Below are 26,490 nucleotides of genomic sequence, written 5' to 3'. Positions count from 1 at the left end.
ATAGAAGCACCTAAACATGGTATAACTATGCCATGTACAATTGAAAATGCATTATATATTAAACAAGATCATAATTATGCCTAACATGATATTACTATCACCCAAACAATAACAAATGCATTATAAATTTAGAATAGGTAGCAATGTTCTTTTAGGGACAATCTCAAATTTAAATATGATAACCATTGATATTCTCTTAATTGATGCTTTATTACATAAAACAGAAATTGAAGAAAGAAAACACAAAGATCTGTACAAGTGAATCCCTAACAAAATATGACAGAAACACTCAGGTCAATTATTGTGGTGGTTTGAAAGAAAATGTCCCACAAAGGGAGTGGCACTATTATGAGGTGTGGCTTTGTTGACGTAAGTGTAGCCTTTTTGGAGAAAGTGTGTCACAGTAGGAGTGGCTTTTGAGGTGTCTTTTCTCAAGCTTCACTGCCTGTGACACACATAGTCCACTTAAGTTGCCTTCTGATCATGACATAGCCAGCACCATGTCTGAAACTGTAAGCGGCCATCTCAATTAAATGTTTTTCTTTATAAGAGTTGCCATCATCATGGTGTCTCTTCATAGCAATTGAAACCCTAAGACAGAAGTAGGTACCAGGGCCTGGGGTATTGCTGTGATAGACCTGAGCATGTGTTTGTTTGGAGGAATTTGGACATTGGTACTTTGGGTTAGCAAAGCAGTGGGATGCATTAAGCATCGCTTAAATGAGCCATAGTAGTAGAAGCATGGAAAACAGTGGTGCTAAGAGTTTGAACTGAGAGGGGCCTTGCTCAAGATGTTTCAGAGAAGAAGAATTTTAGCATGTTGCCTAGAGATTGTACTTGTGATATTTTGTTGAAGACTGTGGCTACTTCTTGCCCTTCTCAGAAGAGTTTGTGTGGGGCTAAAGTGAAGAGTTGGATTAATCCCATTGACAGTGGAAATCTTAAAACAGCCTGGTATAGACTCTGTTGGTTGGTTATTAGTGAAAACTCTAATGAAGATTTATAATAAAAAGGAGCAAGCTGAGCAAATAAAAATATAAATGTACAAATTGAGAAAGGGCCACCAGGAAGGGGAAAAAAGCTAAATCCTGTATTCAAGGAGATAAACAGATTAAGAAATGTAATAAAGGGAGTGATGACCTCAGGGCAAGATCCCATCCAGCTAAATTTCCAACTTAAGAAAAAAGAATTAAAGAAAAGCTTAGAGGTGGGTGTGGTGGTACACGCCTATAAGACCAGCACTTGGAAGTCAGGGGATGGTGGATCTCTGAGTTTGAGGCCAGCATGGTCTACAGAGCAAGTTCAAGGACAGCCAAGCATAGGCAGTAAAGGTAAAAATCAAAAACAGAAAGCTACATTCCCCACCAATCCCACCAACCCATCACCCACCTCCTCCCCAGGAATAATGAGGCCCTCCACAGGGCCTACAAAGACCTTCAAAGACCTTCAAAGTCTGTCACATCATTTGGGGGAGAGCCTAGGCCCTCATGCTATATCTTGGCTGCAATAGTATCCCTCCATAGGGAATGGGCTCCCAAAGTCCATTTGTGCTCTAGGGATAAAGGCTGGCTCCACTGTTAGAGGTCACACAGACTGTCTTGGCCTCCTAGCTGGCACCCACATTTAAAGGGCTTGGTTTGGTCCAGTGTTGGTTCCCCAGCTTTATGACTAGGGTCTCCATGGTCTCACTAGGTCAGGTAAACTGTTTCTGCGGGTTTCTGCAGCACCATCTTGGCTTCTTTGCTCTCCCTCCTCCCTCTCCTCAACTGGATTCCAGGAGTACGGTTCAGTGCTTAGCAGTGGGTGCCTGTCTCTGCTTCGAGAGCTACTGGATGAGGGCTCTAGGAATGGTAAACAAGGTAACATTAATCTCATTATAGGGGAAAGGGCATCAATGGCATCCTCTCCACCACTGCCTGTATTCTTAGTTGGGGTCATCCCTGTGGCTCCCCTAACATTTCCCCTGTGCCAGACCTCTCTAAAAACCTGTACTGTCTCCCTCTATCAAGGCATCTCCTTTCTTGCCCTCCTCTATTCCTCCCTCGTCTCAGTCCTCTTTTTCTCCTCCCCCTCCCCTTCTTCCCTTCCCACATGGAGGATGGGAAGGTGAGGGAATGGGGAGGCATGGATATGTAAATATGAGTAGTAATTAAAGAATTTAAATTAAAAAAAGAAAAAAAACAGAAAGCTAGTGGAGATGTCATTTAATGAGGGGGCATGTTTCAGCCCCAGCAAGCAGCAGAACTTGGCAGCTTCAACGACATTGTTCTGGCTTTAGAGTTAAGGCTAAAAGAACAGGATTTAGAATTTGCTTTTACACCTAAGGAAGGCTGCTGAGGCCAGGCATGTGTCAGGAGTGATCCTGAATGGAAGTCTAGAGAGGCCATTACATGAAGTCATGAAGGTGAAGCCTGGATTGCCTTGGAGACCCCAAGATGTTAGAGATGCCACAGCTATGGGATACCTGCCAGGAAAGCTGACAAGGGAATGGAACTAGCCCAAGAGAAAGAAGTGTGTTGCAGTCAACAAAGCTGAAAGGAATTGGAAATGTGAAGACCATTTCAACATCAGACATGGAGATGCGAAGTTTAGAGTTTGCCCAGCTGGCTTTTGGTCTTGCTTTGGTCCAGTATTTCCTCACTATATTCCCTTGTTTTGAAATGGTAATGTACATCCCATGCCATTATATGTTGGAAGTATGTGATCTGTTTTTATTTATTTTGATCTTACAGGGGAATTGCAGTTAAGACATTACATGAGTCCCAACTTTGGACTTTATAACAAGTTTGAGACTGTTATAGACTACGGGGACTTTTGAAGTTGTAATGAATGCATTTTTGCATTAGGGTATGGCTACATACCATTGGGGGCCAGGGAGTAGAATGTGGTGGACTGAAAGAAAATGGTTGCCAAAGGGAGTGGCACTATTAGGATGTGTGGCTTTGTAGAGTAGGTGTGACCTTGTTGGAGGAATTGTGTCACTGTAGGGATGGTCTTTGAGGTCTCCTTTGCTCAAGATTCACTCAATGCGACACACAGTCCACCTCCTGCTGCCTTCTGATCAAGGTGTAGCCAGCACCATGTCTGCCTGCACACTTCCAAGTTCCTCACCATGATGATAATAGGATAAATCTCTGAAAATATAAGCTGCTCAATTAAATCTTTTCCTCTATAAGAGTTGCCATTGTCATGATGGCTCTTTGCCAAAATTGAAACCCTATCTAAAATAATTATAATCCTCCCATCCATAGCTGGTCATGTGACCTTAGCTGGTATTTATTCACAATATTCTTCTACTACCCACTCTGTTTTTCCTCCAACCTTGGCAGGTACCTCAGCAGGTCTTGGTTCTTTTCCTGGAGGAGTGTGATCCATACCCCTGTGGCTTTTGTCACTTGGCTGGATTAGGCTGTAGCAGTTTCCCACTGACTTTAATTGTCACCATCCTTAGAGGAGCTCCTGCACTCCAGTCATAGTATTTCATACATCCACTGTGGAGAAGCACTCCAATTTCCCCATGGAGATCTGGATCAACCACTCCTCCTAACTCTTATTTCTTTCTAACCTGCTCAATGAGCAGGGTATTGCTATGACAGGCCTAAATATGCTTTGTATGGGCAGAATGTGGGCTTTGTGGCTTTGTATTACAAATTCAGTTAAATGTTTTAAACAGGACTTAAAAAGCCATCCTAATAGAAACATGGAAGACAGTACTGCTGAGAGCAATGTAGATTTTGATGGCCTGAATCAAGAGGTTTCAAAGGAGAAGAATATTAGTAAATGGCCTAGAGACCATTCTTGTGACATTTTGGGAAAGAACATGGCAGTTTTCTGCTCTTGTCCAAAAATAATGTCTAGACTTTAGTCTTCAATTTATTCAAGAGTCCTGGATTAATGGCATTGGCAGAAGAGATTTTAAGAATAGCCTAGTGATGACTCTGTTGTGTGATTATTAGTGGTCAGTCTTATGCAGGTTTATACGGAAAAGGAGCAAACTAAGCAAGGAAAAATAAAAATGTACAGTTTTAGGAGAAATGAAATATCAGGAAGTGTAATGGAACTAAATCCTGTGCTCAGGGAGATAAAAAATATTAAAGAAAAGCTTGATGTTAAATAGAATAAAGGGAATGGTGACATCAGGGCAAGAACCCATCCAGCTAAGCTTCTAACATGTGAAAAGTAAGGAAGAAAAACTTATGAAGTAAAGGAAACCACCAGAAAGTGGTGGCACATGTTTTTAATGCCAGCACTATGGAGGCAGAGGCAGAGGCAAAGGCAGGTGGATCTCCATGAGTTTGAGGCTAGTCTGATCTACAAAGTGAGTTCGAGGACAGCCAGAGCTATACAGAGAAACCTTGTGTCAGGAAGCAGGAGGAGGAGGGGGGAAGTGGGAAGAGAAAGCCATCCAAACAGAAATCTGATGCAGATGTAATTCAACAACAAAGAGACCATATTCCAGTACCAGAAAGCAACAGACCTTGACAGCATAGGCCACCTGTATTTTGCTTTAGAGTCAAGAACACAAGAAAGGGAGTATGGATTCTCCCTCCATAACTAAGAAAAGCCAGGCATGTGTCAGGGGTATCCCTGAATGGAGGCACAGAGAGGTCATTGTGAGAAGCTATGAAAGTTGAGTCTGTATTTCATTAGAAATCCAAAAAAATTTGATTCAAAATGAGTGGGACACCTGCCAAGGAAAAGTATTAACTGGGTGTGGAACCAGTCCAAAACAGAGGAATTTGCTGTAGTCAACAATGCTTAAAAGAGTTGGCGATCTGAAAATTACTTTGACATCAGACATAGAGAAGCAAAGTTTGGTGTTTGCCCAGCTGGGTTTCGGTCTTGACTTGATCCAGTATTTCTTCACTATGCTCCCTTTCCTCCCTTTTGGAATAATAATGTATATTCTGTGACAATATATGTTGGAAGTATGTGGTCTGCTTTTTTATTTTAATTTTATGGGGGTTACAATAAAGAGTATTTTGAGTCTCAGAAGAGACTTTGAACTTTGGATTTTTAAACAGTTTTGAGACTGTGATGGACAATGGGGACTTCTGAGGTTGGAATAACTGCATTTTGCATTATGGTATAGCTATAAGCTTATGAGGGGCAGGGATGGAATATGGTGGTTTGAAGACTCCCATGGGCTACTATATTTGAATGCTTAATCACCAAAGAGTGGCGCTATTGAAAGGATTAGTAGATATGGCTCAGTTGGAGGAAGTGTGTCACTGGGGTTTCCAAGCACAAGCCAAACCCAATGGCTCTCACTTCTGCTGCCAGATAGCTGACCCAGATATAGAACTCTTGCTCCTTCTCTAGAACCATATTTGCCCTCATGTCACCATGCTTCCCACCATGCTGATAACGGGACTAAACCTCTGAAGCTATAAGCCAGTCCCAATTGAATGTTTTTTTATAAGAGTTGCCATGGTCATGGTGTCTCTTAACAGCACTAGAACATTAACTGAGACAATGATGTTACCTAATTTTGAAGCCTGTAATCTTTAATACCAGCTTGTTGAACAAGATGTACCCATTTGTACAATAGTGGCACTGTTTTTATGGGCATAAACAGTCTCTAATTGCATTTGAAGCCTACTCCACATCAGGGAATCCTTAGATAGTACTCTAAAACTACTCAAAAATATGTAACTTTGGAAATCATAAGCCCTAATGGGGAACTTATTACTGTTTAGCTAAATTTACATAGTACCAAACTGCCTTTTAAATATCTGCTTAAGGCTGCATAGCAATGCTAATCTCAGCCTTAATGTGAGAAGCCTCTCTTTACAGTCCAGTTACACCTGCTCCAGTTGCTGAGAATAAGTGACTTGTAAGTGTTAATTCCTACACTAGACATTTGCAACAACCCCTCTAAGGCCCAGAGAACATTGCAGAAGAGGAGGATGGAAAGAATATTGGAATTGGAAGACAGAGAGAATGCTGCAAAATGCCATCATCTAAAAACACGACCAAGGCAATGTTGAGCTCATAGCAGTTGAAGTCACTTGTGCCGGATCTGCACAAGACTAGCTCTAAACAAGAAGTTATAGACATGGAGGGTAGCCTACTCTCCATGATGAACTATTGGGTATTAAAATGTTGGGAAGATTGGAAGTCATTGCCTTCAATTTTGTACTAACTGGCAACCTACTCCCAAGCTCCAGTAAAAAGCATGATCAAAGAGAAGGCCCCAGCTTCCGTCATGAACTCCCTAAATAACAGAAAAAGGAAGTCACCTTTTCTGTCATTCCTAGAATATAGTTTTTCAAAGTTTTTGATCATTTATTACATTTCTATAATGAGCTTTTGATATTTTCACCCTAATTAATCGATCTAATCCCCTCCTGCTCCTGTTGAAACCTCTTCCCAATAGACCCTCCTCCCACTTTCACACCTTCTTTTGTGACTCACTGAGTTCAACTATGATTCTTCACATAAGCATGAGTAGGAGTTATTTACTGAAATATGGACAACCTATTATCAGCTACAACACAGAAAAGACTCACTCACACACACACATACACACACACACACACACACACACACACACACACACACACACACACACACACAGCAGCCACTGACTGCCTGTAATCTTTCAGTCAGGAATGAATTCCTCCCCACTGGATAATGGATGGTGATGAGTATAATTTCATGCAGAACTTGTATAGGTAATAACAGTTGCAATAAATTCATGAATGCAACAACAGAGTCTTATACAAAATTCTCATCCTCTGGATCTTATCTTCTTCGGGTCCTCTCTTTCACAATATACCCTGAACCTTCATGTGAGTGATTTATATGTCCTGTTCAGGACCAAGCACTCCATATTAGTTACTTTTCTGTTGCTATATAAAATACCATAGCCTGGGAAAATTATAGAAGAAAGGGTTTCCTTGTGCTTATATTTCCAAAGAGTTAAAGTCTATGACAGTGGATAATATGGCATCAGGCATGAAAGCTGGAACAGAAAAATGAAAGCTCACATTGTTTACCTCAACCACAAAGCAGAAGAGTAACCTAGAAGTTGAATAAGTTTTTAAACTCTCAAAACCAAACTCCAGTGACATATTTCCTCCAACAAGACTGACCTTCCTAAACATCTCAAACAATGCCACCAAGTGGGAACCAAGTGTTCAAATATCTGAGCCTATGGAAATGTTTCTCAATCAAACATCCACATTGTACTTCCTAGACCCAAAAGGTTTATGGCCATAACAAAATTTAAATTTTCCCCATAGTCTTTCACAGTGTCAATACTATTTAAAGGTCCAAAGTCACTTCTGAGACTCAAGGTAGTCCCTTAATTATAAATCCATTTAAAAGAAAAAAGAAAAAACGAGTTACATATTTCAAATATATAATGGCTCAAAACACACATTACCACTACAAGAAAGAAATGGGAGCTTAATAACAAAATTCTGGATGAAAGAAAGACCAAATCCCAGCAAAACAAACACTACATGCTCCAGTTCCTTGTCTGATGTCTGCAAATTTCATTTCAAAGAGCTCTACCTCTACAGCCTTGCTGCCAGCAACATACATCTTTCTCGTGGAATGGTTCTACTCCCTATATGCAGCATCCTTGACAGAGCTCTCGAATATCTGACACCTCCAGCATCATGGGGTCTCCACTGAAACCAAGGCTTCACATTCACAACTTCACATAATGGCATCTCAGGGCTTCCTGCTCGATCAGGTTCTACACATGTGGACTTCTCTACCACATGCTTCCTGTGGAAACTATCATAAACCTTGGAGGACAAATCACTCTTATACCCTATATGTCTCTAAAGCCAATACCACGTAGTAAACACGATCGACTTTGGCCACCAATTCAGAAGGCACCCTCCCCCACCCTCATTCACATTAACAACAACGCTTTTGTTCACTTGATTTTTAGGATCAAAAAATTGATTTTAGGCTCTTTCCCAGGTTGGAAGCCTGTCTAGGATCTTGACCTGAGGCCACCCTTGTCTTTATTACAAAGCAGATAACTCTTCTTAATGGCACTAATCTCCCAAACCATCACAGCCTCACTTTTAACATGTGCCTTGTCTTCCCAGTGTTCTTTTTCTCTTCAAACCACATTTTTACTTCTTTCTGCCACACTTACACTTTTTCTTTCTAGATCTATGTAAGAGTTATTAATAATGATGATGCCAGGGAATCAATATTAGGCTGTCTTGAACTTTTCTTCATCAAATGAATTAGTCCATTACTTTTTAAATTATCCTTGGGCATGTTTTTAGGACAAAGGCAGAGGCAAATGTATTTTTTCCCAACATAACTTAGGAATGACCTCTAATCCAGTTGCTGCTATTGTTCCTTTCTGCAACCCCTTGAGCTGCCCCAAGAGTAGACATTGTTCCACACCACTGTCTTCCAAGCTCTTATTAGGAAGGTCATTTAATCTCTGCTTACAGCATCCAATGGTTTTCTATTCCAAAAATCCAAAGACTACCACATTCCTCCATAAAAAACATGTATGGGTTCTTCACATCAATACTTACCTCCTGACAAAACTTCTGTGTTACTTTTCTATTGCTATGATAAATCACTGTAAAGAAGGCAACTTTCAGAAGATAGAGTTTATTTCCGCTTACAGTTCCAGAGGTTCATAGTCCACAATTGCTAGCATGGCAGCAAGCAATAGGTATGGTTACCAACTAGAGCAGCAAGCAGAAAGCTGACACCCTGTACCTCACTCAGAGCTAGCAAACTGGAAGTGGTATGAATCTTTAAACTCTCAAAGCCCACACCCAGTAACATAACTCCTCCAACAAGGCAGCATCTCCTAAACTTCCCACAAAGAGAAAAGCAACTGGGGACCAAGTGTTCAAATGTCTGTGCTTATGAGGAACATTTTATCATTCAAACTGCTGTATGTTTCAATCACTTGTTCTTAACACTTTGACCAGTTGAGAACCTCTGCTCATTCCAAGAAATGTCTCTAATGACTACTGAAAGCAGCACTAATCTATCAGTACAAGCATAAGTGTTTAGAAAGCAGTTTGACACCGCATCCACTTAGCAAAATAAGAAAAGGGTATCACCTCTAGGGTCAACGGCCTCTTCAGCCATAAGTAGCAGCTGTTAATTTCCTCCTACGGTGTGTGCTTCAAGTTCACCATTCCATTCACACTACTATTGTACCAGTGAGTGTATCTTGACTGAAAGGTCATTATTACAATCAAGGGTACTGCAAGTACATAGGACCAATGATGATTTTGCTTCCCCAACAGCATCCATGGCATCCACCACTAAAGGCTAGCCTGAAGGAAGGACTTCCAGCTCAATTATAGCTTTGTCTCTTCAACAATAGTATCTCAGTTATGGACAAGTAGGAGCAATGGCAGCAGCCTCTATTGTTTGGGAGATCTCTGAGCCTCCCTGGCAAACAACTCATAAAAAGTTCTCTATACCAAATACTGGGATTTTGGCTTCTGTGGGAAGCGATATTCAATCACGAGAGGTGCCTCCACTCAAATATTGAGATAGAAGGGAAGTACCACAATGCCCAGTTTTATGCAGAACAGGGATCAAACCCAGGATTTCACTCATGCTAGGCAACTCTATCAACTGAGCTATATCCCTGCCCCCAAAACTACTTAAGTGTCTAAGTGATGTTGCAACTACTCTTGACATTTTACATAAGGAATCTCATCTAACACTCCAAGATACTCAAAGCCTCTTTTCAGACACTCTCTGGGCAATATAAAGGTTACTTTTTGTCCATTTGACACAAATGAGCATCACTTGGGAAGGGGTAACCTCACTTGAAAATTATATCCATCAGATTGGCCTATGGGCAAGTCTGTGGGGCATTTTCTTGACCAATGATTGATGTGGGAGAGCCCAGCCCACTGTGGACAGTGTGATCCCTGGTCAGGTTGTCCTGGGTTGTATAAGAATGAAAGCTGAGCAAGCCATGTAAAATAAGTCAATAAGTGCATTCCACCATGGTCTCTGCTTCATTTCCTACCTCCAGGTTCCTGCCTTGAGTTCTTGATTTGGCTTCCTTCAGTGATGGATGGTCACATGTAAGCTTTTATCCCAGAAATAGAGAGAAAAACAGGATGAGTTAATTCTGAAAATAAATAGACATGGCTAACTTTTGTTACACAAATTGACAATTGCCAGGTTTTCTTTCATTTACTTATTATTTTGGTGCTTGTGATTGAGAACTACTGTCTGTTGAACAGATTAATATTTTTGGAAATGCTGTAATATTTTAGTTATTCATGGGCTTCCATTTGTCCTACATTCTTGATACTTGTGTTAAGTTTGTTTTATGCATCAAGGATTTAAACAATAGGAGACTTTCCCTAACACCAGGGTTACTTGTCTGCACTCTGGTACCAACTTCATAAAATAATGCAACTTTTTCAGCTGCACCCGTTTCTGAAGAACATGCAGTTTACTAACCCTGCTGGAGAACAAGTGATTTTGGATGAGAAAATGAAATTGAATGCAGACTATGACATTCTCAACTACTGGAACTTTCCAGAAGGTCTTGGACTTAAGGTGAAAGTTGGACAGTTTTCCCCATATGGTCCACTTGGTCAACAATTATCTTTATCTGAGGACATGATAGAATGGGCCACAGAAATTGCAGAGGTGAGTTGAGTATAATTGTAACTTTATGAATTACACATAATAAAACAAATCTCATTGTGGATGCCCTAACCAAAAAGCTATCTGCAGTGGACACCTTCTTGCAAAGCAAACAGTAATTTCTTCCAATGGAGTCTTAATTCAGGGAAGACTCCATATCCAAGAAACTCAGTGTTATCTTTGTACAACTTTTATATCATATTTCTTTTTGTCTTATTGGTCTTTTGCTTTATGTGTGTATGTGTCTCTTTGGGTTTTGTTCATTTTCAGCTTTGGTTGCTTGTATTTTAAACAGAGAGAAATAAAGGGCTTTGAATTGAATGAATGTGGAGTTGGGAGAGATATGAGAGGAGACACATCATCAAAATACTTCAGTTGAAAACGTTTTTTAATGTTTTTATACTATATTATAATTTTTTCTGTATTTTTCTTTTGCCTGAGAGCTTTTATTATTTTTTGATATGCTGATATTTTGAAGTTTTCCATATAAACTTTTAAAATATAATTAGGGTATTAAAATAATATAAATACATAAAATATTATATGGTGGTTTTTTTGTGGACCCATGTAAAATTTACAATACTCCTATTTCTGTGAAGAACAAAATAGGGATCTTAATTCGTATTGTACTGAATCTGTAAATAGTTTTCAGGACATTGGTCATTTCCACAATATTAATTCTACCAATTCTTGAGCATGGGATGTCCTAACATCTTTATGGGGGGAGTCAATTACAATAAGAAATGCAGTGAAAAGAGGATGGAATTGGGAAAATGAGAAAAGAGAGAGTAAAGTATGAATGAGAAGCACAGTGCACAGTTTAGGGGCATGAATGATAGTAGAGAAATTATTTCACAGTCAGTGACGGGGTGTTTTCTGCTCAGACAAGTGTCTCCAGGATGCCCAGGGAGAATCTCAGCTCCAAACTCCTCTGCCTCATTTCAACTTCCTTCTGTTCACCCAGTTTGCTCCAGTCATCATTCCACCCACTGCTTGCATCTCTGTACACTGGTTGGCATGTTCCAGCCTGCTGTTTTTCTAGTGTCCATGTCTAACAGTGCCTCACTGGCTGCTACTCTTGTCCTTGACCTGGTGCAAGCAAGATGCTGAAACAGTGCCTGCTTGGTTGTTCCTTTTGGAATTAAAATTTCCATATAGGCCTATTTCTTTTTCCTTCAATTCTTTTTCTGCTAAAGGTAGAGTATTTTTTTGGATTTTACTGTGACTCCTGTCTTTCACTGAACCTCACAAAGGCAGCTTTTAATCCATTATAATGTCCAGAAATCCCTAGAACCATAAATGTGCTTTTTAAATTTTATACTTCCAATTTAAGGAAGATAATTTTCTTATATACTGTATGTAACTAGAGCATGTTGATTTACCAATATGCATCTAAATGTTCACACTTTTCCTGTCAAAATATGCACACCATCTGTTGTGGGTTTTCATTGCTGACATACCTCTAGGTTGAGTTTGGTGATTTCTGAGATCTGTTAGCTGTTACTATTGAGCCTGTGATAAGGCACCATAGTGTGGTTTGTGGCAGTAGAAACCACTCATCTCTTATCAGCCAGGTAGCAAAACTAGAGGTAGGATTAATCATTGGTCCCAATATGCCTTCCAATGGCCAGCCTCCAATCACCAACTTCCTCACCTTTTAAAAACTATTTTGTTTTTATTTTTCATTATTTGTATGCATTGGGGGAAGAGACAGTCTTATGCATGTTGAGTGCGGGTGCCCACAGAGGCCAAACGAGGCTGTTGGGTCTCCTGAAGCTGGAGTTGCAGGCAGTTTTGAGTCTATAATGTGGGTTCTGGGAACCAAATCAGAACCTCTGCAAGAGCATCCCATGCTGTCAATACTGAGCCATTTCTCCCACCCCACGTTCTCTCCACTTCAAGGCTTCGCCATGTCCCAGAAGCACCACGTGTTGATGGTCATCATCATTAAGGGGACATGTGATGACCAAGCCACAGCGACATCTCATCAGTTGATTGTTTATAATGATTATTATGATTATAATGAAAAATCTGTGTTCATTAATGACCCACTTCTGTGGACACTGTGCTTAATATAGGAGTAGGCAGACATCTGAATTGTAACTTGCCCACATCTGATTTTCCTCAGATTCCCCAGTCTGTATGCAGTGAAAGTTGTGGTCCTGGATTCAGAAAATCCCTCCCAGAAGGAAGTGTGGCTTGCTGTTTTGTCTGCACTCCCTGCCCAGAGAATGAGATTTCCAATGAGACGGGTAAGTGTGAGTTTTATGGAGAAGAAATTCTCTACCTCTAATTGATCGCCTTTTTTTTTCCTTTGGGCTTCTGGGCATCTGGACTCAGATTCTCACATTTGCACCTCAAACACTTCCCACACTAAGCCATCCCCCTCACCCGAGATGTTTGCTAATAAGAAAAAGAATGTTAAGTAAAGTGTAGTGCTGTGCACCTTGTGCACACAAGAGGCAGAGGCAGAGAGGCAGAGAGAGGCAGAGAGGCAGAGAGAGGCAGAGAGGCAGAGAGAGGCAGAGAGGCAGAGAGGCAGAGAGGCAGAGAGGCAGAGAGGCAGAGAGAGGAAGAGAGGCAGAGAGAGGCAGAGAGGCAGAGAGAGGCAGAGAGGCAGAGGCAGAGGCAAAGGCAGGCTGATCTCTGTGAGTTTACAACCAGCCTGTTCTACAGAACCGGTTCCAGGACAGCCAGGGCTACATCCCGAGAACTGTTTCAAAAGTAATTTTAATAACAAATACATTTCCTTCACACTGATGTTTCTAAATGCTATCACGGGGCTAAGAGGGCTGCAGCTATGTTCATCAGTGATGCCCTATATGTCTTCTGAGGTTGTGTGCAACACACACGGAATGACTAGCCTATTTCACACTCACATTCACACACGCTCTTTCAAGTCTGGGTACACAAACGGTAGTTAGCTGATGTAGTTTGAACCTGTATGTGGTAGAAATTCCTCTCTGCTTGTTTACAAACTGAAAGGAGCTGATGGGGGATTTGAAATTAACCAGACAAAGATTATCTCTAAATTTTTCACCACCCTGGAGTCAGGGCAATGTTCTTCTATGGGGTATGTCTGAATATGGGCAAGGGGTGACAGGTCTTTCAAGATCGGTGCTGGGAGAGGGAAGAAGAACAAACATGATCTGCCAACTGAATTCCTGGAGCCCTCACATTTGACTCCCAGCTTAACACATAGGCAGCCCTCGACCCCACCCACCCACTCAGAAAGGTTTAACCCATTTTCAGAGGAAGCATCTTTCACCTCATTCTGTAAGTCTGAACTCCCCACAGTACAGAACTCTTAACAGGTTTATGCCAGAGGTGTGCCCCAGAACCAAGACTGCCACACGAGTGACCACTCACTGACAATTCCAGAAATAAGAAAAGGCAGATGTTTCTGACCCCAGAAAAGCTCAGACAATAGGACCTTTCTCAGCCAGCATCTCGTATGGCACATTGAGAATCTGCAGCGTAAAACAGAGGCCTCTTCTTCTAAATGACCCTGATTGACAGGTCTTGAGTGGTTATTAGATTCTATGCCAATAGAGTGCACTTTATCTCTCTCTCTCCCTCTCTCTCTCTCTCTCTCTCTCTCTCTCTCTCTCTCTCTCTCTCTCTCTCTCTCTCTCTCTCTCTCTCTCTCTCTCTCTCTCCTCCCTCCCATAACCCACTCCTGCAGCAATATTGTCATAATATGGGTGCCAGGTGCTATTTTTATGACCATTTCACTATGTAAAATCTCTGGGTTGCACTAGGCTGGAACTTAATTGTTGAATCCTAGAGCTTTCATGTAGATCCCTGTTAGCATCTACCCAGCCAATGTTGTTTCACTTCCATCTTGTTGGAAAGTGTAAGAGGACTCTCTGCTTCTTTTCCACTATATTTCCTCTTTCCTGAAGTTCTTTACACCTTTAAAAATGAAATAAAAGACACTCATCAGTTACTGAATACTAATAGTTGATAAACATTATAGAAATTACAAGATTAATGGAATCTAGTATTGTAAAGATAAGTAGAAATGACAAAGTACGACACATTCTCAATTCTCTTAGTACTGAAATCCCAAGGGATACATGATGGAGTATGATGTAAACTCAGGGGATCAGAAGGCAAAGGTAGAAGGATGATTTCAGACCATTAGTTCAAAACTAGCATGGGCAACATGGTGAGACATGTCTTTGAAAGAGTTTTTAAATGGCTTCATATACAAGCCATTGGGTAATGACAATATCAACATATATACTAACTCGGAAGGGTGAATTATTATGGGGTCCCACCCCAAACCAAAAACTGCTGGCAAGGCAACTGGTGACTGCAGAAAGGGAGAATTAGCCTCTTCCTGAGGATGAGACCCATGATTGCCTGTCTAATACAAAATGGACAGCCCTGAAACCATGTACACAGACAAGAAAAATGGACTTGGCAAGTTGCATTTGTATATGTGTCTGTGAATATGTACGTGTGTGTGTGTGTGTGTGTGTGTGTGTGTGTGTGTGTGTGATTGATGAGGGAAAGAAGCTATCAGTTTGAGAGTGTGGAAACATGGGGGTAGTTGGGAGCAAGAACGTGGGAGGGAGGGACTGGAGGGAAGAAAGGGAAGGGGATAAGCAGTATAATTATACGGTAATTTAAAATGTAAATCATTAAACAAGTGTCTTTAAATGAGGCTCTATAGATAAGAACATTTGCTTGCTCTTTCAGAGGACAGAATTCAGTTCCTAGAACTCACATCAGGTGGTTCACAACTATCCATAATAGTCCAGTTCCTTGGGATCCAATGCCACTGGCTTTCATAGGCTCCTGCACTCATACGCATATGCCCATATGCAAACATACACTCCTTACATATATGTTAAGATAATAGAAATATTTTTTTAAAAAAAGAAAGACATAGCAAGAATTTTTATTTTTATTTTTAGAGGCATCATTCAGGCTTCTACAGCTGTGAAGAGAAGCAATGACCATGACAACTCTTATAAAGGAAAACATTCGATTGGGGCTGGCTTACAGCTCAGAGGCTTAGTCTACTGTCATTATGTTAGAAAACATGGTGGCACCGAGGTATACATAATACTAGAGACATAGCTAAGAATTCTACATCTGGATTTACACAAAGCAGAAAAAGGACTGAGTGACACAGTGAGACCTCAAAGTCCACCCTCTAGTGGCACACTTTCTCCAGTCAGGCCATACCTACTCCAACAAGGCCACACCTCCTAATAGTATCACTCCTTATGGGCCTATGGGGAGGACATTTTTATTAAAAACACCACAATCTCCTTGAACACTGGACTGAGCTCTATTACATTTTCTGGTGCTCCTTTTCTCCTCAAACTGTACATTTTGTAGTTTTCCTTATTCAACTTGCTACTTTTCATTATCGATCTGTGTAAGAGTGACTATCACTAACCATGTAGCACAGTCAATACTAGGTTGTCTTGAAATCTCCTCTGCCAGTGCCATTAAACCAAAACTCTTCAATTTAGTATCAGGCAGATTTTTGGACAAAAACAGAAAGTAGCCACATTCTTCTCCAAAATACCACAAGAACAATCTCTAGGTTATTTACTAATATTCTCCTCCTCTGAAACCTCTTGAGACAGGCCATCAAATGTACATTGGTCACAGCACCACTATCTTCCATTTTCCAATTAGAATGACCCATTAAGCCTCACTTAAATCATCCAACCACTTTTCTAGTCTGAAGTTGCAAATTCTTCCACATTCCTCCAACAACCATGGTCAATACTGTCACAGCAACACCCCACTCCTGGTATCAGATTCTGTCTTGGTCATTGTTCTGATTCTGTGAATCAACACCAAAACCACAGCAGCTCTTATAAAAGGAAACATTTAATTGAGATTTGCTTATTGGTTCAGAGGTTCAGTCTATTTTCATTATGGCAGGAAACAGTGTGGCATGCAGGCAGACATGGCGCTGGAAGAGTAGCTGAGAGTTATACATCTGGATCTGCAGGCAGCTGGGAGAGAGCCACTTGGCCTGGGTTGGACCACTTTTGAAATGTCAGTGCCTACCCCCAATGACACACTTTCTCTAACACACCTCCTAATCCTTCCCAAGTAGTGTCACTCTCTGACATCTAAGTATCCAAATGTGTATGACCTTTGAGGACCATTCTTAGTCAAAGCACCACAACACACATGGCATGCATGTGGAAACCAGAAGGCAACTTTGGGATATCAGTCCCCTCCTTTCACCTTTTTGCAGGTTCTAGAAATCAAATTCAAGTTGTCAGGCTTGCAAAGCAAGTGCCTTTCCCCACTAAATAATATTGCTAGACCAGCCACCAGGTGTTTTATCAAAGCTCAGACTGCATCCCCACAGGTACCCTTCAGACTTTATGTGAGTGTGGTGGTATACACTGAACTAGTAGAGTTCAGGTCAGTTTCTGTAGCTGTTCTGTGGACCCTTGCTTTCTTAGTACATGAGATAGACTTTAGAGACAGAGGAGAGCCAAGTTTTCTACTTTCCTAAGCACAGTGGTGATGGTGCTGCTGTTGCTTGTGTGTGTTTGTGTGTTCATGTGTGTGTACATGTGTGTGCAAATATATGTGTACTTGTGTGGGTGAGTGTACTCATCTGTATAGAAGCTAGAGGCCAATGTTGGTATTTTCCTCAATCACTCTCCACCTCCTTTTTATGAGACATGATCTCTCACTGAACCTGGAGCTTGCCAGTTTGACTAGATTAGCTAACTAGCATTCCCCAGAGAACTGCCTGTCTCTGCCAAATCAGTTCTGGGATTACAGGTGCTTGGAGTTGCAATTGGACTTTTATTTGGGTTCTGGGAATTGAATTACATGACAAATATTTCTACTGACTGAGCCATTTTTCCAGCCCCCATGTAAATGGATGTTTCCTCTCCCAGAACTGCTCGGTCCCAAATACCCAGCAGCTGCTTCCCAAATTACCACACAGAGGCTTACATTACTTATAAATGCTCAGCTCACACTTGTTACCAGCTAACTCTTACACTTAAATTAACCCACCATTCTCATTAATGTTTAGCCTCATGGCTTGGTGCCTTTTCTCAGTGCAGCTCTCTCATCTTGCTTCCCTGCATTTGCCAGCAACTCTCTGACTCCTCGCTTCCTCTTCCCAGAATTCTCCTAGTCTGGCTCTCTCACTCAACTTCTTCCTGCCCAGCCATTGGCCAGTCAGATTTTATTTAACAATGAGCATAATTCACAGCACCCCATCGGTGGATTTTGTCTATGATCTGCTCCCTCGTTGTCTCAATTTCATAAGTAACTTGACCCAACTGGCACCATTCCTCTTCTCAGCAACTGTTTCAAACAGAATATTAGAATTGTTTCCAAGAATCTGCTTCTAGGACCTGCCATCCAAAAACCTTTAAATTTGTCCTCTAGTGATTTTATACATGGCTCCCCCCACACCCTCCTCTCAACTTCATGTCCTCTTAATTATTTGTTTGTTTTTATAACTCACTGAATCCAATTATTGCTACCCAAATACTCACCTACTAGAACATGGTTGACCTACCAGGGACTGCAACCCTGAAAGAAACTTATTTTCCTTCCCCTCCCAAAAAGCCATCAACTGCCAGTAGCTCAGCTAGGGGTGGGAGCTAATAAGCCCCTCCCCTCTCCATGCTAGAATGTTAGCTGTCTTGATCATATGCACATCTTATGCAGGCAACCACCATTGCTGTGAGTCCATGGGTGCAATTGCCATGTCCTGTCCAGAAGATAGTCTTGCAATGATCCTCCTCACCCTTTTACTCTTACAGTCTTTCCACCTCCTCTTCCAAGATGTTCTCTAGCTTTGGGAGGAGTGGATACGATATAGATGTACCATCCAAAACTTTGTTTTGCTGTGGTTGTTTCTAGAGAGTTACCTTTTATCTTTTGTTTTTTAACCTAGAGTGAAGGCAGACATGATAACCCCCCTTCCTTAACATTTTGCTCAGTGGTTTATGTTGGAGTTGTTTGAATCCATGTAAATCTAATATTTAATATCTTTTCACCAAGCCATAGGCTAAAGAAGAGAGAATAAGGTTGGGGATATGGCTCAGGAAGTAAGGTACTTACCCATAAACATGAGGACTTAAGTAGATCCCAAACAATCACATAAAAAGCCAGGTGTGGTGATGGCCTGTGCCTGAAATTCCAGCACTAGGGAGGCAGAAATAGGCAAACCCCTGGCACTCCCTTACCAGCCAGCCTAGCCTAATCAGCAAGCCCCAGAAAGACCATATTATAAAACAAGATAAAGGATTCATGAGGAATGCATCTGAGGTTGACCTCTGACTGCCACATGTACACACACAAGCATATATACACATCCATGCACACACATATGCCTGCACACCCACAAATATGCATGTACACACAGATACAGATATACACAATTAAAATGAGAGACAAAACACACATTATAAAGACTTCAGGATTAAAAATATCACATCCTTAAATAAGGATGAAGATAAAATTATCTTTGGAAAGAAATCTATAAGACAAATAGTGTATCCCCATGGCATACATGTTTTTATTGTGTTTAGTAAAGAAAAGCTTTAGTTCTACAAATAAAAGTTTTATCTATAATGAAACTTTGATTATTAGAACTTCAGAGCTATTACAAGTTTAAAGAGAAATCTGTCACTAGGGAAATGTCCAGAGATCCACCAGAATGAACCCAACTAAGAATCTAAGCAATAGTAGAGAGGCTACCTTAAATGCCCTTCCCTTATAATGAGATTTATGACTACCTTAAATGCCATCCTAGAGCCTTCATCCAGTAGCTGATGGAAGCAGAAGCAGAGATTCACAGCTAAGCACTGAGCCGAACTCCTGGAATCCAGTTGTAGAGAGGGAGGAGGGATGAGCAAAGGGGTCAAGACTGTGCTGGGGAAACCCACAGAAACAGCTGACCTGAGCAAATGGGAGCTGATGGACCCCAGTCTGGCAGCTGGGGAACCAGCGTAGGACCAAACCAGGTCCCCTGAACCTGGGCAGTCTTTGGAGCCTCTGGTAGTGGAACCAGCATTATCCCTAGTGCACAAATGGACTTTGGGAGCCCATTCCCCCATGGAGGGATACTCTCTCAGCCTAGATACACAGGGGAGGGCCTAGGCCCTGCCACAAATGATGTGACAGACTTTTATGGCCCCCTATGGAAGGCCTCACGCTCCCTGAGGAGTGGATGAGGGATGCAAGGCAGGGCTCGGTGGGGGACATGGGAGAATGGGAGGGAAAAGGAACTTGGATTGATATGTAAAATAAGATTGTTTCTAAATTAAATAAAAATTTGTTTAAAAAGTTTCATCTAAAACTAGAAAAAAAACAAAATTGAATACAACAAAAGTAAAGTAGAAGAGATTATTAACAAAAGAACATCTTCAGGAAAAGAGAAGGTAATGAAAAATGAGAACACTAAAAACTAAATTTTGTGGTAGGAAAGATGAATCAGTGGTTAAGAGCACTGGCTGCTCTTCCAAAGAACCCAGGTTCAGTTCCCAGATCCCATGTGGACTCTCACAATGTGTAACTCTAGTTCATCTCTCTGTCTCTTCAGACTCCTGTGGATACTGCAAACACGTGGTCCACAAACATACATCCAGCAAAACACCCAGACAACTTAAAATAAAATAAATTAAAACTTAAAATTTTTTAACTAACCATAAGGAGAAAAACTGAAAAAAATATTAATACTGGAAATGGAGTCATTGAAATTTTAATAATATGACATGTGATATAAATAATTTCACATTCACATATTTGAAATTCTAGGTGAGTTGACAAGCAGAAAGAAAATAAAATTAACAACTGCCCAAACAATACACAATTAAATCATCAAGAGCCCACTACCTAGGGACTGGAGCAAGAGCTCAGCAGTTAAGAACACTTGCTGCTCCTGCAGACCTGAATTCAGTTCTCAGCAACCACATCCAGTGGCTCACAACCACCCATAACTCCAACTCCAGGGTGCCGAAGGCCACCTACAATCATGTGCACAAGCCCACACACATGCACACTTACAAATAATTAAATTTTAAAGTTTTCCTTAGTAAAGGTTAATCTTTACAAGAAGAATACAATGTCTATAGATGAAGTGAGTTCTTTCCCACAGTTTTCATGTTAACACCTTTAAACAGTCCCCTTTTTTGTTGTTTTCCAGAGGCTGTTCCCTAACTTGCCAAATAGCTGAGTCTGGCCTTGTACTCTTATTTCTCCTGACTCCACCTCCCAATTGCAAGGACTACAGATACGTGCCACCATGTGACAAACTGTTAGAATGCAATCCTTACTTATTTAAGTTCCTTCAGATGGAAGAAAAGCAACTAGGGAAGTCAGTTCACATTTGAACACCATATCTGAGAATACTGCTTGTGTGTGTGTGTGTGTGTGTGTGTGTGTGTGTGTGTGTGTGTGTGTGTGTGTATGTATGTGTGTGTGTGCGCACGCGCGTGCAAGTGGGTGTGCATGCACAGATGGCATTGGAGAGCCAGTCATTCCTCTTTCTTTTTGCTTGAGACCACATCTCTTCACAGATGCATCAGCCAGGCTAGATGCCCCAGGAGCTCCTGGAAGGATTGTCTGTCTCTCATCTTACTACAGAGGTGCACATGGGTTACAGATGCTTGTGCTGCTGCATTCAGCTTTTATGTGGGTCCTGGGAATCCAAACTCAAGCTATGAGGCTTGAGCAGAAAGTCGTTTACCCCCTGAATCAGCTTCCCCAGCCCAGGAAATATTTCATATGAAGGCAATATTGTGACCAGATTGAAGCCGTATAGTGGAAGTAGGTATGGAAGTTTCTGGAAAGGGGGAAATGATACCAGAATCTTCAAAACAACACACAATTGAATTAGGAGAAACTGTAGCTTTGTTCATGTCACCACGCAGGCAATGGCAGTAGTCACATTACCCCACATTGCATTCTTTCATTTGATGTCTGAAGTAACAAAGGAGGGCTACTAGGCTCACCTACTCAAATGAGAGAGTGGAGTGGACAAAAGAAAAATAATGAATGTGAAATATCATACATGTTTTCACCAGATATGGATCAGTGTGTGAAGTGTCCAGATCATCAATACGTCAACACAGAGCGAAACCATTGCCTCGAAAAATCTATGGCCTTCCTAGATTATGATGACCCCCTGGGGATAGGTCTGTCATGCACGGCCTTGTGCTTCTCTGCACTGTCAGCTCTGGTTCTTGGGATCTTTGTGAAGAAACAAGACACTCCCATTGTAAAGGCAAATAACCGCACTCTCAGCTACATCCTGCTCATCACCCTTAACTTCTGTTTTCTCTGCTCTTTTCTCTTCATTGGCCATCCCAATACAGCCACTTGCATCCTACAGCAGACCACATTTGGAGTTCTGTTCACTGTAGCTGTTTCCACTGTCTTGGCCAAAACTATTACTGTGGTTCTGGCTTATAAGGTCACTGCTCCTGGAAGAAGAATCAGGTGGTTGTTGGTAACACGGGCACCTAACTTCATTGTTCCCATCTGCACCTTGATCCAAATTATCCTGTGTGGGGTCTGGCTGGGGAAATCTCCCCCCTTCATCGACACAGATGCACTCTCTGAACACGAACACATTATCGTCCTGTGCAACAAGGGCTCGGTCACTGCTTTCTACTGTATGCTGGGATATCTGGGAGCCCTGGCCTTGGGAAGCTTCATTGTGGCTTTCCTGGCCAGGAACCTGCCTGACACCTTCAATGAAGCCAAGTTCCTGACATTCAGCATGCTGGTCTTCTGCAGTGTCTGGGTCACCTTCCTCCCTGTCTACCACAGCACCAAAGGGAAGGTCATGGTGGCTGTGGAGGTCTTCTCCATCTTAGCATCCAGTGCAGGGCTTCTAGGGTGCATCTTTGCCCCCAAGTGCTACATCATTTTGTTAAGGCCACAAAGGAACTCTATTCAGGGTCTCAGGGACAAAATACATTATAGGTACAAGGCTTAATACATTTTTTATTAATTTTCAAGTTAGTACATGAAGGAAATTTCATTATTACATTTTCATACATGTATTTTGGTCTTATTCATCCCTTACCCCATCCGGATCCTCTACCTCTTTGTTTCCTCTTTATCTTAAAACAATCCTCAGTTCTACATCCATCCATGTGTTTCTTTACTCATGCCCTTTTGCACCTCCCTTACTTTCTCCCCTCTCTTGGCTACTTTCTTCTTTCAGGTTGAGGCAAAAGAGAGAATGCCAGCCCCCTATGGTACTTAACATATGACCATGGCTTAAGTCACCAAATTTAAAATTTTCCAGTTCCAAAATTTTCCTTTTAAATGTCATGACTTTATTCTTCTTTAAGGCTGAACAAATGCCACTGTGAACACATTCCACATTTACTTTATCTATTCATCTGTTGATGGATATCTTCATGCTTCCTTTCTTAGCTACCATGCAAGTACAGCAATAATCACGGATGTGCAGATGTCTCTTCAGGTGTCTTCTGGGTCTATATACCTATGAGTGGTATGTTAGATTGATTGGTAGTTCTACATTTAAATTTGTTAGTAACGTCTACACTGTTTACTACAGCGGTAAAAAAAAATTCCTACTAAACATGTAACAAAACTCACAAAGGAAAAAAGATGAGGTGTGGGGTCAACTTTCTAAGGTTTTAGACCTTAGAGACTGGCAAAGAGATTAGCTAACTTGTAGTGCTTACTTTCCCTATAGTCTAAGCTGCTGCTGAAATTCACCAACACTGCCACCTCTCCAAAATCCAGGAGAGACATAGAAACTAGCAGATGTGCAGGCTACAACACAAATACAAGAACCATAAAAAAGGAAGTCAATATAATTTCCCTAAAAGAGCATAACTCAACCAGTGAACTCAACATTCTGAAATAGGTAAACTATCAAACATTTCAGAAGTTTTATTGCAAAAAAAAAAGTGACCTCAAAAGGATCTTCACAGGCAGATTAATTCAATAATATCATCAATCAATGGTATAGAGAAAACCATTAAGACAGAGGAAAAAGGCAGCAAGACAGATGAAAATAGGTCCTCATAAATAGGTCATCCAAACTAAAAGTCTACAAAGATGCACCAGAGTTAAATTATATCATAGGTTAGATGGACTTAGCATATACCTACAGAATATTCCATCTGATCAATATTAGCCATCGTATTTGGCTATATACATTCTTCTTAGCGGGGAATGATTCTACCCACAGTGGGCAGGTCTTCTCACTTCAATTAACCTAATCAAAATACTTCCTTATAGGTATGCCAAGAGGCCCACCTTGCAGGCAACTATATCTCATCAAGCTGACAAATGGAGGTTAATATCGAAACTACTAATCCCATTTTAAGACTCCAGCATTACTCTGTACTATGGTTATTACTAAGATCAGTGTGTGTTTTAGGTTTATTGGTCCTGGTTTTTTTTCTAAATTTACATAAAAAGTATTGGGTTTTACCAAAGCCAAGCATGGGGCTGAGCTTCTGGAGTTCATTTGAAGAGAGGAAGAAGAGATCAGATGAACAACAGGGGTCAAGAGCATGATGGGGAAAACCACAGAGACAACTGACCCAAGCTAGTGGGAGCTCATAGACTATGGACTGACAGCTAGGGAACCTGCATGAGACTAAACCAGGCCCTCCAAATGTGGGTGACAGTTATGTGGTTTCATCTGTTGTGGGGGGACCCTGGCAGTAGGACCAAGACCTATACTAGGTACATGAACTGGCTTTTCGGAGCCCATCCCCTATGGTGGACTACCTTGCTCAGACTTGATACAAGGGGAGGATCCTGCCTCAACTTTGTATGCCAGACTCCCCAGGGAAGGCCTTACCCCCTCTGAGGAATGAATGGGGGTGGGAAGGAAAAGGTGGGGAGCAGGAGAAGGAGAGGGAGGAGGAACTGGGGTTGGTATGTAAAATGAAAAAAAATAGAACAATGGGAAAAAACAAATAAAAAGGTAACAAGTATGAATGTAGCATTTTCATACACATGAGTAATTATATTTTGTTCTCATTCATTCACTCTTCCTGTGCCCCTCCCCCATGTGGTCCCCTCCTGGTTGGTTCTCTTGCCCCTTCTGTTTCCATGTCACATGTATTACATTCTTCATCTCTCTGAAGATTGCTTCCTCCTCTCTTATGAGTCCTTATATTTTCATGACCTACAAACATACAAATGCAAATACATACACACACATACACAAATGTTGATAATTTAAAATCTAAGTTTGGCATAAAAGAAAACATTCAGTATCTGTCTTTCTGAGTATGGCTTATTTCACCAAACATGGTTTCCAGTTGCATCCGTTTTCCTGAAACTAACATGATTTATTCTTTACAGCTCCAGAAGCCCCATTGTGCCCATGTACCTCCATGCATGTCCACTCTGAGCTTTTTGTTGTTGTTGCTTTTCATGGTTGGTTCTCCATCCCAGACTGGCCTCAAACTGTTGTAGAATAATCTTTTTATACACTGTTAATATGTCACTCTGATTGGTTTGATAAAAAGCTGAATGGTCAATAGCTAGGCGGAATTTTTAGGACATAGAGAACACTGGGAAGAAGATGAGGAGTCACCAGGGACTCAGAGCAAGCAGCATGTGCTTCACAAAGTAAAGGTAAATGGGTCATGTAAAAGAACATAGATTTAAAATTTTTGAGTTAATTTAAGTTATAAGAACTAGTTAGAAACAAGCCTAAGCTACTGTCCAAGCTTCTATAACTAATAAGAAGTCTTTGTGTCATGATATGGGATCTGGCTGGCTAGACAGACAAAGACTCACAACATATGACACCCAGTGTGGGACCATGTATATCCACATTAGGCCTAAAAAGCTTTTTAAAAAATGCGAGTTCTGAATGTGGAGTCAAGCACAGCTTCTTGGTGACCATAGTCTCTCAGATAGGTTCAGTGCTAGTGTCATACAGAGGCATGGCTCTTTTAATAGGCTCTGCTACTGAACACTGGAATGCGGTTCATGAGCAGTGAACAGCACACTACTCGGTGGCATGAGACTAGGTAGAAATGCCTACAGCAGCATGGACCCAGAAACTTCCCAGAGCTGGGGCAGTAAACATGGCTCCAGCCAGGACCTCCACCATGAGGCTAGCCTCTCAGGGAACAGAGTTGGGGTAGAACCAGCTACAAGCACACCATGAGCTAACCTGAATTTAAGATTTTGCTCATGCAGACAGAAAAGGTTACAGATACACAGTAAGAACAGGTTCATATGGGGGAAAAAACCTCTAAATAAGATACAGTGTGTTTAACAAGGTGTGTAGGCATAAGAAAAAAAGAAAAAGGGTATAAACAATAATTAATAGTTTAAAATAATAGTCTTTAAAGAAAGAATGAAGTCATTTTAAAAAGAATAAGCCATATAGAGATGGGAAATACACAGGAAGTCTGGATCCTGTGTGTGATTGTGCTGTCTTTGAACCTTTTGATTGCTGATAAGCAAATGAGCAGCTTCTGGAAGACACAGAATTGTGAAAGGGACTGCTAAAATAAACCAGTTTAGAAACTTTAAGAATGTCTTAACTTTAAAATGGAACTCAAAAAAATCTTGCTTTGGGGAAGAGGTTGTGCTTTTCCTTCCATAGAAAACAAAAGACTGTGAATTTCTTCAAGTTTAATAGAGATCAGATTTGATCATAGAAGACCCCCTGAAAGCCTGGCTACAGACATAAAGAAATAAGCCTAAAATAACTACAAGATGGGTGACGGACATATATTTTACCTGCTCAAACAAACAAACAAAAATCTCTGGCTGGCTTGTGTACAATACACAGTCCTTACCTGTGTTAATGCAGATATGTGTGTTACCTTTGAAAGTTTGTGTTTTCAGAGCAAGGGGGCCAGACACCAATGAAAATGGGTGGTC

General features: G+C 41.2%; 1 protein-coding gene across 1 annotated transcript in view; it reads left to right on the top strand.

The window, feature by feature from the left end:
• LOC100757905 (vomeronasal type-2 receptor 116) overlaps positions 1–22,585 on the top strand; it is a 36,496-nt gene extending 13,911 nt beyond the window's left edge. The window contains exons 4-6 of the mRNA XM_027416059.1: positions 10,399–10,626; positions 12,752–12,875; positions 21,669–22,585. Of these exons, the coding sequence (XP_027271860.1) occupies positions 10,399–10,626; positions 12,752–12,875; positions 21,669–22,585 (1,269 nt within the window). The remainder of the gene's footprint in view (positions 1–10,398; positions 10,627–12,751; positions 12,876–21,668) is intronic.
• Positions 22,586–26,490: the final 3,905 nt, after the last annotated feature.

The sequence above is a fragment of the Cricetulus griseus genome, chromosome 4, assembly GCF_003668045.3.
Source record: "Cricetulus griseus strain 17A/GY chromosome 4, alternate assembly CriGri-PICRH-1.0, whole genome shotgun sequence".
NCBI lineage: Eukaryota > Metazoa > Chordata > Mammalia > Rodentia > Cricetidae > Cricetulus > Cricetulus griseus.
This window is presented reverse-complemented; position numbering and strand designations above follow the sequence as displayed.